We start from the raw sequence: 16,120 nt of genomic DNA on the forward strand, positions 1-16,120 counted from the left end.
TTTGATGACTACAGACTTCATTTATGCCATTCTTTTGACTCACTGTTATCATGCGGCTGCAGGGTCTGGATCTTGATGGCACAGACTCTGGTGGCCATCAGGAACGGAATGACCTCAAGTAGTATTACTTTTGAAGACAGGACAATGAAGTCATAAGCCCTGACACCAAAGACTTATAGCTTCCCAGAGGACAGAGTATGCGCAGAAAGCTCTATCAGCCCAGAGACATGAAAACGAATCAGCTTGGGGAGCATTTATGTGGTAAATCCTGAAAGAGGCCTATGAGTAGCAAGGAGGGGCCGAGGTGGGGGAGGGGACTGCTTAAGGGAAAATGCATTTCAGTGAAATAAGAATTTATCCAGGAGAAACAGGAGATTGTTTTGAATTTCATTGTTTTAAATAATTTGGCTTTTTTTTAAACCTCAGGTAGGATTTGGAGGATATTTGGTTTTAACTCTACATTTCTTTTCTTAAAAAGTTTATTTAAATTTTATCTTACAAGATTTTAATTTCTGCTGTATAGCAAAACGATCCAATTACACTCACACACACACATTCTTTTCCATTATGGTTTATCACAGGATATTGAATATAGTTCCCTGCTGTTAATCTATTTTATATATGGTACTCTGTATTTATTTTATATGTAGTACTGTGAACCTGTTAATCCCAAATGCCTAATTTATCTACCCCCCCCTTATTTTTTAAAGCTCACCAGTTCATCCACACTTGGCTTTTGTCCTAACTCCTGACCACACATTTACAGGATTCTCTTTAGATGCCATCAGAATACCTGGTTCCCAGCTTCTTCCACTTATCATGCTAGCCACAGTCTTCAATTTCATGTTGCTATGGAGTGGGCTTGCGGTCTCCAGAATCCCTTCAGAGAAATACCCTTCTGCATCATGAAGATGAGGAAGGGAGTTTCTAGAAAAACACACACTAGGTCCAACTCACTTAGGAACAATTGCAAGGAGAGCAACTTTTAAAATTTCTTTATTTATAGACATTTCAGAACCATTTAAATCAACAACAATTTTTTTTTAGACATAACATACCATGTTTATTTTGAGGTACACATTGGGCCCATAGATAATACTCTGGAAATAATGCAAATAATGTAGTTAACAACCCCAGTTTTCCAAGCAAAGAAACTGTAAAGATGGTTATAAAATTCTTTGAGAAGAATATACCATTTCCATTTAAGTCAAGGAAATTTTTGATTGAGTTCAATTTTTAGGCTTAGCTGAACCAGTATTTTAAGTGGAACTGGATATGGAAATGGGAGAAGAGGTTTCTAGCTAGGAAATGATCTGAGCCCTCCTACATGAGATTGTAAACAAAGGAAATTCGTCATCTGATAAGCTCATTACAAAACTCATAGCCTAAAAATTAGAGCAGCAAAATGACAGAAGATATTTGTATATACTTTTAACAGAAATCACGTTTACCCTTTGTTTCTGGCTCTCACAATGAGACCAGTTTTAAAACACCAAGTTTTGAATACTAAACAATGTGATCAGACAAGTAGCCATGAGAAGTCCATACTGTTAAGAGTCCTCCTTTCCATCATTTGCACTCTGGGGATTTTACTTTCTTGCCCTAGCAGCCTGGTGCCATTGTATTACTAGAAAAATAGTGGGAACTGATGGGATGGTCATTGTTTCTGAAAGTCTTGTGTGTCCAACAGCAGATTTCCCTCTTCTGCTGGACTGAAGCTGAAATTTTCTTGGAACCGTTCACAAGGGTCTTTGGAGAATTGTCTTGTTTTCCATTTTGTTATTCACAACGTTAATCTCACACTCTTTAGGCATGATGAGCAGTGACTTGTTACACAAAGTGTTTAGAAAACGAAGGGCCCTCTATTCATCCACACCCACCCCTGAACTTCTCGAGGAGCTGTGTGGATGACATGCAGGTGGCTCTGGAATGTGAGCAGAGGGAGTTTATCCATGTGTCTGAAAATGGTTGGAATGGACAGTCATAATGTTTCCCCTAAGACTGTTTTTTTCGATGTGCAACCAGAATAAACATTGCCATTTAGTCAAATGGGCAGCTTGCTGCAACTTCATAAACTCGAACGGTGTATGTGGGTCGAAAGGGTCTAAATGTAAATTTCACAGTTCATAAAGTTGAGCAGCTCAACTTAAAAGAGAGAACGTGCAGGCGTTTACAAGACAGAAGGAACTGATCTGTGAGGGCTTGTGTTCTCCCACCCAGCGTGAGTTGGGTCCACATTTGACAATTTAGCTGCTTGGTTTGGTTTATTGCTGAATTTCTTTTCTGGTGGGGGGTTCATGATGGTTTTGGCCATATCTTCACGGACCCCCCCCAAAAGAGTCCTGTTTGGGCACTTTCTCCCAAGCACTGGGGTCAGTGCACCGACTGCAGGGAGCGTGCCATGAGTTCCCATTGTGGCTCAGTGAGTTACGAACCCGATTAGTACCCATGAGGATGAAGATTTGATCCCTGGCCTTGCTCAGTGGGTGAATGATCCCCTGTGTTTCTGTGGCTGTGACCAGCAGCCACAGCTCTGATTTGACTGCTAGCTAGGAACTTCCATATGCTGCAGGTGTGCCTGTAAAAAGAAAAAAATAAATGTCCTCAGTCTGGACCTGGTTGGTTAGAAAAGGTTCTGCCTGTAGGGAGATCTCTCTACATTGCTTTTCACTGTAAAACTGCAGCTCGGAAGGGATGGGCTATTTCCTTCCTATCTCAATTCTGCGTTTCTTGTCACAATTCTCTCTGGCTACGTCTAGTCAGGGTGCCATGTGGCTTGAGAGATGCCAGAAGATATTTACTATCAATTAAAAAGAATTCCAATCAGTGAAAATGAACCCTCGCCAGCAGGGGTCAGAGAGACCTTCCGCCTCCACAATTTTCTACCATGGTCTTGTGGTGTTTCTTTACTACCCCTTTCACAGAGGTTGCCATTTCTTCCAAAAGCCAGGGCACAATTTACTTTCCATACATCCAACTATCCAGAAGCCCGCGTGTCTCTCTTGCACATACCCAAACTCAACAGCTAGGATCTTAAATATAAACACGCTGAGTTCCAAGAAGGCAGGAGCTGTCTTTTTTTTTTTCCAGCACTGTCAAATCATACTAGCCTCTAAGTGCCCGGCACACAAAAGGTGCTCAGTGAATTTTGAGAACATGAATCAAAGGCCATATAGTCCCTGCCCTCGAGGAGTCTCCATGTTGCCATCAATATCAACTCAATGTATGTACACCAAGACAAAAAATAGAAATGACTTTGGGTCAAGTTTTTGCAGAAGAAAAAACAAAAAGAAAAAAATAAAAGGCATCCGTTGTTTAGGTGAGGCATCCTTCCTAATAAACTCTAACCCATCTTGTTCCTCCCTCCTGAATTTGAGAATGGTGTCCAAGGGCCAAGAATTGATTCATGGATTCAGTCAGGCTTTGCCAAGGGAAACCTGCAACTTTTCAACTGCATCCTGTTTGTTTTTATATTAAAGAAAAGTTCTGAGAGGTTAATTTTACTAAAGGAGTTGGCCCTCACACAGAAGGAGGCTTTCTCAACCTGTCATCTGAATACAGTGCTGGAAGCTTCTACAGAGAACTGTCAGTTACTTTTGAAGAGGTACTCCAGCTTGACAGATTTTACAGGGTACTCTTTTTATGGGGTACTTTTAACCTAGAATAGAGCATTTGCATTTTGGGAGGCATGTTGGGGGGCAAATGCTTTTTTTTATTAAAAAAATTTAAAATGAAAATTGAGAAAAGGTATCAATTCGCCTCAATTCTAAACAATGAGATGGATTAAACGTATCTCTAATGCCAAGAAATGATGCCATATTGAACAGCTTTGCAAAACTAGACTGGTGGGTCTTTTCCCATTTGAGTATTTATCCTGGTGAGTGGGAAGAACCGGGAACATCATATAAGCCAGTCCTGCAAGTCACGCCGGCACCTGGGTGGCTGTACCTCCAGATGTGGGGACAGACTCCGGGGAGGCACGCTAGGGGTGATACCCTGTTTGGAGAACTAAACCCTCTTAAAATTTGATATTCCTTCAAAAAGCCAAGAACAATGTTGATGCCATTATGTTTTGGAATATTTAATCATGTTCGGCAAAAACTGTCAGACTGGGTCCCGGGACTGTTGGAATGAAAGTATGGCGATCACGTATTTTCTTTGGAAGAGAGGGGAAAGAAGAGGTTTATGAACTAAACAAGGACTTGTACGATACTTTAAACAATGACTCACCAGACGTAGCACATACCATAACAGAAGATATGGCATGTCTGACTTCTGAGGTCTCCTAAAGCACAAAGCACGCTGAAAACGCCTACTGTGCTCTGACAAATGCTCTCCAGACCCCTCATCCCCAGACATGAGGAGACTAAGACCCTCAAACCCAAGAATTAGCATCACTTGACAGAAACAGTCATTTCCCCAGACATTGATCCGCATGAAAGTATTCTATGTGAAACCCAGCCCTTGATAGGTTTAAAATCAAACTTAATTCCTCCAGACAGACTCTCTTCTGATTTGTTCCAAGTTTTCCGTAATGGAGGCTGATCAGACTGAGCCTTAGGGACAGGGTTCTGAGAATCTTTGGAATCATTCTGTCCACTCTCCCTAAGAGAGTCAATTTAGTTAATTAATGGCCCTAAACCTCAATGGATATTTGAAAGTGAACAGATGTGATCTAAAGTATTAGACGCATACTGATGTTTAAAACATAGACCTTTGTATTGTTTATAGATATATATATATCTACATATATATGTTTTTTTTTAATTTTCTGCCCAATAAAATTAGCAGCAGTTACAGATAAATTATTGTGGTCATGATCTGTATTTCTAAGGACATCAAAGATCTGCTACCAGCACATGACTTCTGGAAACTGCCTTTTGATAAAAAGATCCCCACCAAGCACATAACATTGCAGTGTCATTTCTTATCACTAACATTTTCAGGCACAAGAGAAAAACAATTAGCATTGAGCAATCCAAACAACAGAGCACAGGATAGAGTTAATTGCCTAAAGTTGATTCTCCCAAAGGAGGGAATTGTTCCAAAGTGGTTTTTTTTTGTTTGTTTGTTTTTGTTTTTGTATTTTTAAGATTCTTATGTCTTTCAGCTTTGGCTATTTTGTAAATAAATATCATACCTTCTCGCATAAACCTACTTGGGTAAGAATTACTTCTCTGAACATGCCTTTTGTCTTTTAGCAGCTGTTGAGTGTTGAGTGACAAGGCACACCTCTATGTGTTCTGTACAGCATTTTTATTGATGTACAAAATAGCCTGTTCACCATTCAAAAACGTAATCTGCATAGTAAGAGTTTTCTCTTATCCCTATTTACAGAGAAGGTTTTTAGTGCAAAAAAAACCCATGAAATTGTGTCCCAGCCCACCCCTTCTAGCACACACGTTTCTCACTTTTGTTCGATGCTAGCTGGGGTTTATTTGGCTATATTTTGGGCCTCCAGCCATTAATGAACTGCAGAATTTTCTTCACCTGCAGTTTGCTCAATTTGAAATCCTCCGAGAGGATTTCTTCTGTGAGCTGAACCAGCAAATTGCCATCAATTTTTTCGGTAACAAAAAAGGCTATGACGTCCTCGGACAGCCCAATGAACCGCAAGGACTTGGACACCTCTTCGATGGAGAGTCCTGACAGGTCCGCAGGTGGCTGCCACGGGGAGCCGTCGCCGCAGGACCGGGGGGCCAGCTGCAGGTGCAGAGGGGAGGAGAAAGGGTAGGGCACAGAGAAGATGTCCTGCGTGCCCTTGGCAACAAAGTACGCATCCTCGGAGAGGTCGGGCGACCCAGACTTGGGGTCCTCCTCAGCACCATCGATTTTCAGAGGCAAAGGACAAGCGTCGGGGGCGGCTTTCTCCTCCACTGGCTTTGGGGCCCGGGGCGGCAGGGCGGGGCACGAGGCACTCTGTTTGGCCGTGCCAGCCGCCAAAGTCTTCTCTTCTGTGCTCTCCAAGGAGTAGCTGGCCGACTTGGGGCACCCGGGGGCGCCGCCGCCCAGCCCTGCAGCGCCGGCGATCGGGCTGGGTGGCTCGCAGCCGTCGAGGGCGAGGGGCACCGGGCAGCTCCTCTTGGGCGTGCCTGGTGTCTTCTGTCGAGGGTAGCTGTAGCTCCTGCTGGGGTCCAGCAGGAAATCACTGCGCGTCTGGGTCTCTGACGCTCCCGAATAGGGGTTCGGCCAGGAGAGCCTCGAGGACAGAGCTTCAGCAGATGGACTTCCGATTGGGGACTTCGGGTCCACGGAGTCCGTTTTCACTCGGTTACATGGGTAGCAGGAGACGGGAGCACTTTGAGGCGGGCTTGTGTCACTTTTAGTAACGCTGCTTAAAAGCCAAACACAGAGAGGGAGATGCATGAGAACATAAGATACCCCAATCGTCCTTATCCCATAGGTGTCACTTCTGAGTAGAAAAATGTAGTTAGGAAACAAATATATTTATCATTTATGAATTTGCTAAAGAACCTGCTTAACCTTGTTTTTTTTTGTTTTTTGTTTGTTTTAAACTGCCCCACCTGGGGCATATAGAAGTCCCTGGACTAGGGGGTTGAATATTGAGTTGCAGCTGAGGCCTATGTCATAGCCACAGTCACAATGGATCCAAGTCACATATTTGACTTATGCTGCAGCTCGTGGCAACACTGGATCCTTAACCCACCGACCAAGACCAGGAATCAAAGGCACACCCTTAAGGACATTCAGGTTCTTAAACTGCACAGTCACAACAGGAACTCCAACCTCGCTGGTTTTTTTTAACAAAAGAATCTTTTTTTTTTTAGGGCCACACCGGCGGCATGTGGAAGTTCCCAGGCTAGGGGTCAAATCGGAGCTACAGCTGCCAGCCTACACCACAGCCACAGCCACAGGGCATCTGAGCCAGGTGTGCGACCTACACCACAGCTCATGGCAACGCTGGATCCTTAACCCACTGAGTGAGGCCAGGGATCTAACTCGCATCCTCATGGTTCCAAGTCGGGTTCATTAGCCACTGAGCCACAAAGGGAACTCCAACAAAAGAATCTTTAAATTACTAAAACACAGGTAATTATGGATATGAAGATAGGGACTTAATATATACTACAGCAGAGATGACAAATTGTCACTGACAGGCGCTGTGATTGATGAGTGATATCTGCAGTGGGTGAGGATGGAATGAGATGAGAGAAGTGAGTGTCTCATGCTTGTCACCCTTGTGCTACAGTGACAGGACTGCATAACTGACAACCCTATTTCCATCCAAGAGTCTGAGGCTGGAAGAAATGCTTTGAATAAAATGCTTGTGCTTGCCTTGGTCTCTGTGCAACTGGGTAACATTGGCATAAAGATTTAAATGTCCAGAGAACAAAAAACACCTGCCAAAGAGAGCTACTTTAACCTGTCACCATCGCAAGTGATCATATTCTTCTCTGGGGCCATAACTTTAGAGCGACTGTGAAAACCAGTGTGCTCAGAGGTGGGTGACAGGGAACATCTGGCGGAACTGGGGTGTCTCTTTTGGAGAAGAGAAGACTCGCATCATAGCTGACCCCACGGTTTTATACGCTGGGACCACGAGAAGTGGGCTGGACCTACATCTGTCTCTCTCGACGTAAGAAATAGCTGAAAGTTCCACAGAGATAGATTTTAACTCGATCTGAATAAAGAGTTCTAAAAAGTCATGGGCGTGTGCCAACCATGGAATGAGCCACACGGCAAGGATCCAGATGAAAGACTGCACGACGGTGATGCTCAGGAAGGGAACCCCCTGCACTGGGTGGGAAATTCGGAGTGGGGAACCGCAGGACCCCTGCAAATCCAGGTGTTCCCTGGAGGTGCCGTCTGCGTGTGTGAGGGTGACACGGAGTGGAGGAAGCAGAGGCAGCCTTTCCCACTGAGTTCCTCACAGATTCTGCATCTTCCTAGGTCACTGGCTCTTCCATCCTGGCTCAGAACCAAGAGGGCCACATCATGCTCTTCAGTTTAGAAAACCAAAAAACCCAACTTCTTAAAGGAAAATGTCCTCTCCTAGCACCCTGCCTAGGGGATGGCTCCTTGGCACTGCTCTTGAGAACCGGGGATCTGGCGGGATGAGAGGAACCTGGTGAAGGACTTACATGTCGTGCAGCCCTGAAGAATAGTAGGACAAGGTGGGGCTGGGAGACCGAGTCTGCTGCCGCGCCGGCCTGGCTGTGCGAGGAGGGACGGAGGGGCTGGTGGACTGAGGCTTTGCGCTGCGGGGCGGAACAGGTGGGGCGTTCAGGAGCCGGCATTCTTCCCTGACCTGGCGCAGAAGAGAACATGCGGGGTTAGCGATACACGGACAATGCATCGGGCCAGCTCCCTCCCGGAGGGTCAAATAGCTGCTCTTGTGATGACACCCGTGGGGGTGGAAGGGGCGGTGGGGAAGAGACCTGAGCAAACAAGGACGATGGGAGACAGGAGGCTGCCAGAGATGAGAATTGACTGATTTTGAAAGAAACAGTTTGGCAAATGCTGCTGGAATGTAGCAAGGGATGAGCGACAGCAAAGAGGTGGTGACATGGGAGGATGTAGAAAACAGAGGCAGGAAGAAAATAAGGGTGTAAGCAATCACGATCTCAACAGGATGAAATTCTCCTGGGGTGTTGTGTTTAATCACAGATGAAACTAAATTTGGTTTGACCCAAACCTTAGGGAATGGCAGATCCTGTCTAGTATACAAGCTCTTTCTGAAGTTATGTCAGGACTTCTCACAGGTAAATGTGCACACAAAGCCCCTGGGGATCTTGTTACATGCATACAGTGATCAGGGGACCTAGAGTGCAGCCTGAGATCCTATGTTTCTAACAAACTCTGGGGTGATACAGATGATGCTGGACCATGGACCATCCATTCTTTGAGAAACGAGGCAGCAGGCAGTGTAATGAGGCAGTGCTCCAAATCCCAGAAACAGTACCTTTTATAGGAGCCACCTCCACCTCTCTCATCCTCCCTTCATCTTCATACCGAAAAATAGGCAGGTGCCCTGTGACATCCTCCACCTGCCTTCACCCCAGCCTGTTACCCACTCATGGCAGGTGTCCATAACAAATCACTTTTAATGAAACAGATATTTTATGTACTTCTCTGTGTCAGACAGCAGGGGGCAGTTTATACTTGGTTCAGCCAGTTGACTCTGAACTACACAGGTGAAAATGGATCCAATTCTGACTTTGTCAAAAACACCCCTGCCTGGCTTTTAGGATGTTGTTCCCACATTTTTTTTTGTTGTTGTTGTTCTTTTTTTTTTTTTTTTGGGCTTTTGTCTTCAATTCTTTTCTGTCCCAGCGGCTCTGGGGCAACGAAGACAATGAAACAGCAGCTCCCATTAGCCGTGATATGAGTTTGCTTCAGACCCAATGAGGTGGGCTCACGTTACATTGCATCTTCTACCACCTGTGTTGCACCCCGGGCCTCTAACTGGCTTCCCAGGCCTGAGTCACTTGTGGGGAGAAAACCAGATGTTAACAGTCATCTGGGTGACTCCGGGTGGCCTGGCAAACCACAATTCCAAGTGAAATAGAAGCCATTCAGAATCTCCCCATCGCATATTTTCCTGGGGCTGGAGATCACTGCTCCCGCCCTGGTGATTGGGACCCAGTAGCTACAATTTTTTCTTCCTTTAAAAAAAAAAAATCTAGAGCAGCTCTTTAGGCTAAAACACAATATTCAGAGCAGATTTTCTTCTCCAACAGCTGCAGGCTTTTGAGCTTTTAAAAAGGTGATGGTGGAGGAAATAAGGTTTGGATGAGGAGGAGGGGGAGGCTTGTAGGCCTGCCCAGGGGTACTCTTGCCTCACTCTGGGGTCATGTTAAGAAGCTGAGGACCAACTAGGACACTGAAAAGTTCTAGCTGGGTCACTCCACTCCCTGGTTTTGGCAAGTATATACTGGTTACAAAATAAGATTAAGATATTGTGTCATTTTCCTTCTCTAGTTAGTGAATTATACAGCAGTCAACTGTGTTTCTTTCTTAGGGAACATCTTTAGAATACAGGATGGATGGGTGTAATTTTTATAGGTGTGCTTGGTTCTGCTTGTGCTTCAAGTAACAGGAACCATGGAAAACGTGAGATGATAAGGAGTCTGCGGGTTAACTTTTCAATTTCAAAAATAGTCACTTCTCAATACTGGATTAGAGAGGAGCAGAAGAGAAACGGTTAAGGATGGATTTGATTTATAAATGTCTCAGTTTTGGAATTAGTTATTAAATACAGCATTTCATTAGGGACTACTTACCTAGATGTCAATTATAGTAGGCTGAGAGACGGGGATTATGTTATACCTTTTAATTTAGGATCATCAGCTGACCTAGGTCTCAGAATACAGAAAAGCAGCCACTTTTGTAGCTGAATTGGACCTTTGGGAAGTACTCTCTTCCTTTCCTTCTGACTCCACGCACTGAAAGTCCCTGACAGCTGGTTCTGCCTCCTCCTCCTATAACTGGGAAGTCCTGAAAAGTTTCCTAACAGGTTTCTCAGTGTGAGAGGTGAGCAGGGTGGGAGCAGTAGGAAGAAGCATGTGTAGGTCACAGGTCTGGAAGTGAGCTTGGCTGACTGGGTGTGTTTACAGCTAAACTCCAAGCAGCATCTGAAATAGGGAAAGCTACTGAGATGGCCAGGTGACACCTGAAAGGCGTTAAAGAACAAAGGGGTGTGTGTGTTGAAAGAGAGAGATTCTTACGCTTAGGAGATGGGAAGTGGTCAGTGAGGAGATGTTAAAACAAAGCCAGGGAAAGACTTCCTTCTGCTGTGATGACAGGGTGGTTTGGGGTATCATTGTGGGATTTTAATGGGAAAGAACTAGACTTATTTGAAATCCACTTTGGAGGAAAGGTAGTTAAAAGCAAAACAAAAATCACACCAGAATTCAGCTATAATGCTGTGGAGGCACAAGGCTTGTGCTGTGCCGGCAGCTGCTAGAGGGCGGCCCTGGGTGGGTGGGCACAGCTGATGGCCCCGCAGACTCAGCTCCATGGGTTAACTTCCAACGTGGAGCTGCTGCAGATGTGGGTGCTTGCATGAAGTCATTTCACTGCATTTTATGGGAAACATTATATATGCTTTCGGGACACGGAGACATATTGGGATTCAGAAGTCACAGCGCCGTCTTACTTCCTATCTCTTGTACCCTTTAATGGTCATCATTCTACTTTTCTTGGCTTCTTGATTTGATTCATCCTGGGACATTTATATCCCAGAGAAATGTAGCTGTGGCTTGAAATGAATGTTATCTGACAATAAAAGGCAATTTACAAGACTGGATGGCCAATCATCTTATTTCCAGTTTCTCCGCATATTCGATTTCACTTTTAAGTGCTACATTTTCAGCACATTCCTTCTAAAAGCCTCAGCATGTGGCTTTCATCCTGACTTCCCGTCTCCAGCAGCCCCTCTGACTCCTGGATAAAGTCCAGCTTCTCTAGTCTCCCACCAAGGCCCGCTGTGGTCTTGCTAGTGATCTCTTCTTGCTAGAAGAAACCATTTCACTTGATTCTACCTTTCTGGTGTCCTCCTATGGGTGCCAATCTAGAGGAAACAAATCCTGGCCCCTTTACAACAAGTCTTTCTCTTTTTTAAAGAAAGGCCCAATGATTCCATCTTATCAAATATAAGATACCTCTTCCCCAGGAGTAAGATGCCTCTCCCCAGGATTCATGCAGCAGACAGAACCCAGGGATAAACAGAAAGCTAATTTATTGAGAGGTGGAAATGGTGAGTTCTGCTCTTTCTAGAACTGCCACTTCTCTTTAGCCTGCGAGGCATATTCAAGGGACTGCCATTTAATACACTGATATAACTTTTAATAGTTGGGGGGTTGAAGTAGGCTGTAAAAGATGTCCGTCCTGGAGGCGAACAGCTGGGATCACAGGCACCACGTTAACTCCCACTGCCCCTAAAAGTTCGAAAAACATTCTCCCTTTCCCTACAAATGACATTAACTCCCCTTAGTATTGACTCGTTCAGTTAAATGCTGGTGCCCATCATACACTCCCTGAGCTGGTGTTGAGTAAAGCAGACAAGAATGAGCAGCCCCTGGCATTAGCTTGGAGGGAGGGAGACCAACACAGGACTGAGATAAAAATCCTTGTGTAGGGATTGCATTGAATCTGCAGATTGCCTTGGGGAGTATAGTCATTTTGATAATATTGACTCTTCCAATCCAAGCGCATGGTCTTTCCATCTGTTTGTGTCATCTTTGTTTTCTTTCATCAGTGTCTTATAGTTTTCAGAGTACAGGTCTTTTGTCTCTTGGGTAGGTTTACTCCTAGGTATTTTATTCTTTTGGATGTGATGGTAAATGGGATTGCTTCCCTAACTTCTCTTTCTGATCTTTCATTGTTAGTATATAGAAATGCAGTCAATTTCTGTGTATTAATTTTGTATTCTGCGACTTTGCCGAATTCATGGATGAGCTCTAACAGTTTTCTGGTGGAGTCTTTAGGATTCTCTAGGTATAGTATCATGCCATCTGCAAATAGTGATTGTTTTACATCTGCCTTTCCATTTTTAGCGACATGGATGGACCTAGAAATTATCATGCTAAGTGAAGTCAGTCAGACAATGAGACACCAACATCAAATGCTATCACTTACATGTGGAATCTGAAAAAAGGACACAATGAACTTCTTTTCAGAACAGATACTGACTCACAGACTTTGAAAAACTTACGGTTTCCAAAGGAGACAGGTTGGGGGGTGGGGGGATGCACTGAGGGTTTGGGATGGAAATGCTATAAAATTGGGTTGTGATGATCATTGTACAACTATAAATGTAATAAATTCATTGAGTAATACTAAAAAAAATAAAATAAAATAAAACCACACAAAAACCCTTGTGCAATAATAGAAGCCAGAGCTTGGGTTAGTGGGAGCATTGTGAATGATTCAAGGGGGGCAGAGGAAGAACAAACTCATAGGAAATTTTGCTAAGAAAGTCTTGAAAGAAGGAATCAGGAGTGTATCAAAAGGTCCTGAGGCATGAAAAAACCACCAAGATGATGCCCTGGTTGGGGGGGGGGGGTCCTTAGATGACGAGAAGGAAGAACAGGGCTTGGGAGAAACCAAGGAGTTCAGTGTTGAGAGGAGTCACACCTTGATGTTCTACAGATGGAATGGGGAACCGTGGCAGCACAGAGATCCCGGGTAAGAAACAGTGACCGCGTTACCCCTCACAGTGCAGGACAGGCCCCGATTGTGTCAAAGGAGCAGAGGGCGGGAAGAGGACTCAGGAGAGCAACTGTGTGAAGGCAGAGGATGGCAGAAGTCAGCACAGGTCAGGAAGATACATGCTAGTGGGCAGGTCACTGGCGATCTTCGAGAATGAAGCTTGAGTTGAATGAGGGGACCAGCAGCAGACTCCAGGAACTCAAAGCCAGACAGGAGGCAAGGGTGGAGTTAGTGAGGACAGACCACCTTTCAAGAAGGAAGGAAAAAGAAGGGCTTGGGAAGGAAGGGGGAGGCAGCTATTAGAAACGGACCCTGGGTTGAAGGAGGCATGGCCTTTTCTTTTTAACTTGGAAGACACGTGACAATATGCTGGGGTATGCGCGCATGTGTGTATGTAAGCTGGAAGTCAAGTGCACACTGACTCCCAGGATAAGAGAAAACACACATTTCTCCACTGCTCTCTGCCTTCGCCATTCAGCATCCGCCACGTTCAACTAGAAAAGGAGTCAACAGCAGCGTATTCTCTTAACAGCTAAAGCAAAGATGGAGACGCCCAATAGAAAAAATGACTTTGGAAAGTTTCATGTCCCTCAAAGGGGGTCGACAAAGTAAAAATCCAACTCCAATCTGTGGTCAGAATCACATGCATCACTGAACGGGGCCTGTTTTCTTTATTTTCAGGATACTCTCCAGAAAGAATAACTTGCTTTCCTGACTCCTGGAAGAGGCATTTAAGCATCCTTCCCCTCTCCACTCCTTACAGGTGTAACTCTGTTGAGCTACAGGGGATGAACACAGGGTGAAGGACCAATAATTGGTGAAAAAGGTCTTTACAAGTTCTTCTCCCTAAATAGCCACATGTTAAAGATAACACATGAGAATCTGTCTCATGTACAAAGCTCACTATTGTAGAATTGGAAATAGCGTTAAATGTGGGTGTTGTAGAAGACAAAAATTCAAACATTACATACAATTCAAGTATTTTAGACACACATGAACTGCTTTCTTGTACACTTCCCAGGAATTAAAAGAACACCACAAACAAAAGACACACAAAGTGCTTGTGGAGCCATACAGTGTGGGGGCTTTTGGGTATGATAATGTTTCTTGGAAAGTCTTAGTTTCTTGGAACTCCTCACTTGTCTTCTGTGGAAGGAGTGACTCTGCCACACTCCTTCACTAAGTGGACCAAAGAGACAGCATAAGAAAAATAAATGGAATACTTCCCATGAGAAGTTCTTTGCTGAACTGTCTTTTTTTCTGGAGGAAAAAAAAAATCAATTTCCTAGTTGTGTTTACTCAAATTTTACTTATTTTTATTTTTTTTGCTTTTTAGGGCTGCACCTATGGCATATGGAGGTTCCCAGGCTAGGGGTTGAATCAGAGCTATAGCTGCCGGCCTGCACCACAGCTCACAGCAATGCTGGATCCTTAATCGACTGAGTGAGGCCAGGGATTGAACCCACAACCTCATAGTTTCTAGTCAGATTCGTTTCCACTGCACCATGACAGGAACTGCTACTCAACTTTTAAATACAAGGCAATGGATCTTGATACACTGGCTGAGGAGGGCTTACACCTCCTTGTCTAGGTCTCAAATCTACCATCACGTGCCCGTGGGTGCATATCTCAGGTCTCAAAAATCGTACTGCTTGGAACTGTCAGCAGTCACTAATGGGATTCTGCCATCCTTAGGCGGACTAAGGGTTATTTTGTTTCTATGCTGCTGATTGTTCAAAACACGTAAGTGTGATAGGTGAGCTTGATCTAAAACTGGACTCACCTTTACTGTGAGTTTTCTTCTCTAAAAAGCTGACTGTGGATAATGTCAGCATTCCAGAGAAAGGAGTTTTGTCACCATGCTTCCTTGAACTTTGTAACTTTGCCTTTGCTGAGTGCCCTCTGCCCTGTATTTTACATTTCTTCCCACACTCCCTCTCCCAGATAACAAAATCATTACAGCCTTAAGAAATCTTATTTATAAAGAGGCTTTTATACAAAGAGTTCACAACCCTGTCACATACCCGTCAGGGGTATTTTCAGCCAAACAGAAATTGAAGTTTTATAATGACAACATGGCAATAAATGAACGTCTATTTGATGAATTGCACAAGGGCAGATGTGATTTACAGTCGAAATCCTGGTTCTCAGATGCATGTGTTTCTTTTCCCTATTGTACATGCTGATATAAGGACCTGAGGCAGGCCTGGGTCTGACACGGCCTCCATCCTCTGGGCCTCGGGCGAGGCAGTCAAGGCGGAGGGCACAGGGGGCTGCAACTGGGAGCCAAGAAGGGCACGCAGTTCTGAAAAGAATACTTGTTTAAACTCCAGGGTGCTTCCGTGATTCTCAAGAAAGACTATGCCATTGGGGCGGAGAATAAAGACCTTTTCTGAGCAAGGAGTATAATGCATGATAGATGCATTTAAATAGTATATAACCTTCCTATTAATGTGATTTTTTGTGCAAATAGTAAAGCCAAGAGTGCAGATTTGAAGCAAGGGCTCTCCCATAGAATATTACAATGATTTCATTAACATTCTCATCATTGAGACTTTCAATGGACACAGGAGAAGATTTTTCAGCCTAGGTTTCATTTAAAAACAACTAACCTACACGGAAGCAAAGGCAATTAGTTTCAAAATTACAAAAACACAATAATAATTCAGTCCTTATTCCAATTAACAGATGGGAAGCGTGAGTATGGCTTGCTTACAGAGTACTCCTCAAAAGTTGTAATTAAAATTAATTAAATGTCAAACGCCTTAGGAGACCTCATTAATTAGTGGAATCCTGAGTGAATCCTTTTGTAGAGCAATTATTTTGAAAAGTAAATAATTACTTCCATATTAATCTTTTTAGTACCTAAACTTGACTATGACTTTGTCAGGTTTATTTAAGAAAATCTCTTAATGCCTTCTCTAATACTAATATTCAACAGAAGGAG

General features: G+C 44.0%; 1 protein-coding gene across 4 annotated transcripts in view; it reads right to left on the reverse strand.

Moving 5' to 3' along the window:
* GAREM1 (GRB2 associated regulator of MAPK1 subtype 1) overlaps nucleotides 980–16,120 on the reverse strand; it is a 224,483-nt gene continuing 209,342 nt past the window's right edge. For 3 of the 4 annotated variants that reach the window (XM_021096217.1, XM_021096218.1, XM_021096219.1), the window contains 2 exons: nucleotides 8,103–8,269; nucleotides 980–6,334 (listed from right to left, as the gene is read on the reverse strand). In XM_021096217.1, the coding sequence (XP_020951876.1) occupies nucleotides 5,443–6,334; nucleotides 8,103–8,269 (1,059 nt within the window). In that variant the 3' untranslated portion in view covers nucleotides 980–5,442. The remainder of the gene's footprint in view (nucleotides 6,335–8,102; nucleotides 8,270–16,120) is intronic. The other variant, XM_003482054.4, reaches the window with a different exon arrangement.

This window comes from Sus scrofa, chromosome 6, assembly GCF_000003025.6.
Source record: "Sus scrofa isolate TJ Tabasco breed Duroc chromosome 6, Sscrofa11.1, whole genome shotgun sequence".
In the NCBI taxonomy this organism is placed as follows: domain Eukaryota; kingdom Metazoa; phylum Chordata; class Mammalia; order Artiodactyla; family Suidae; genus Sus; species Sus scrofa.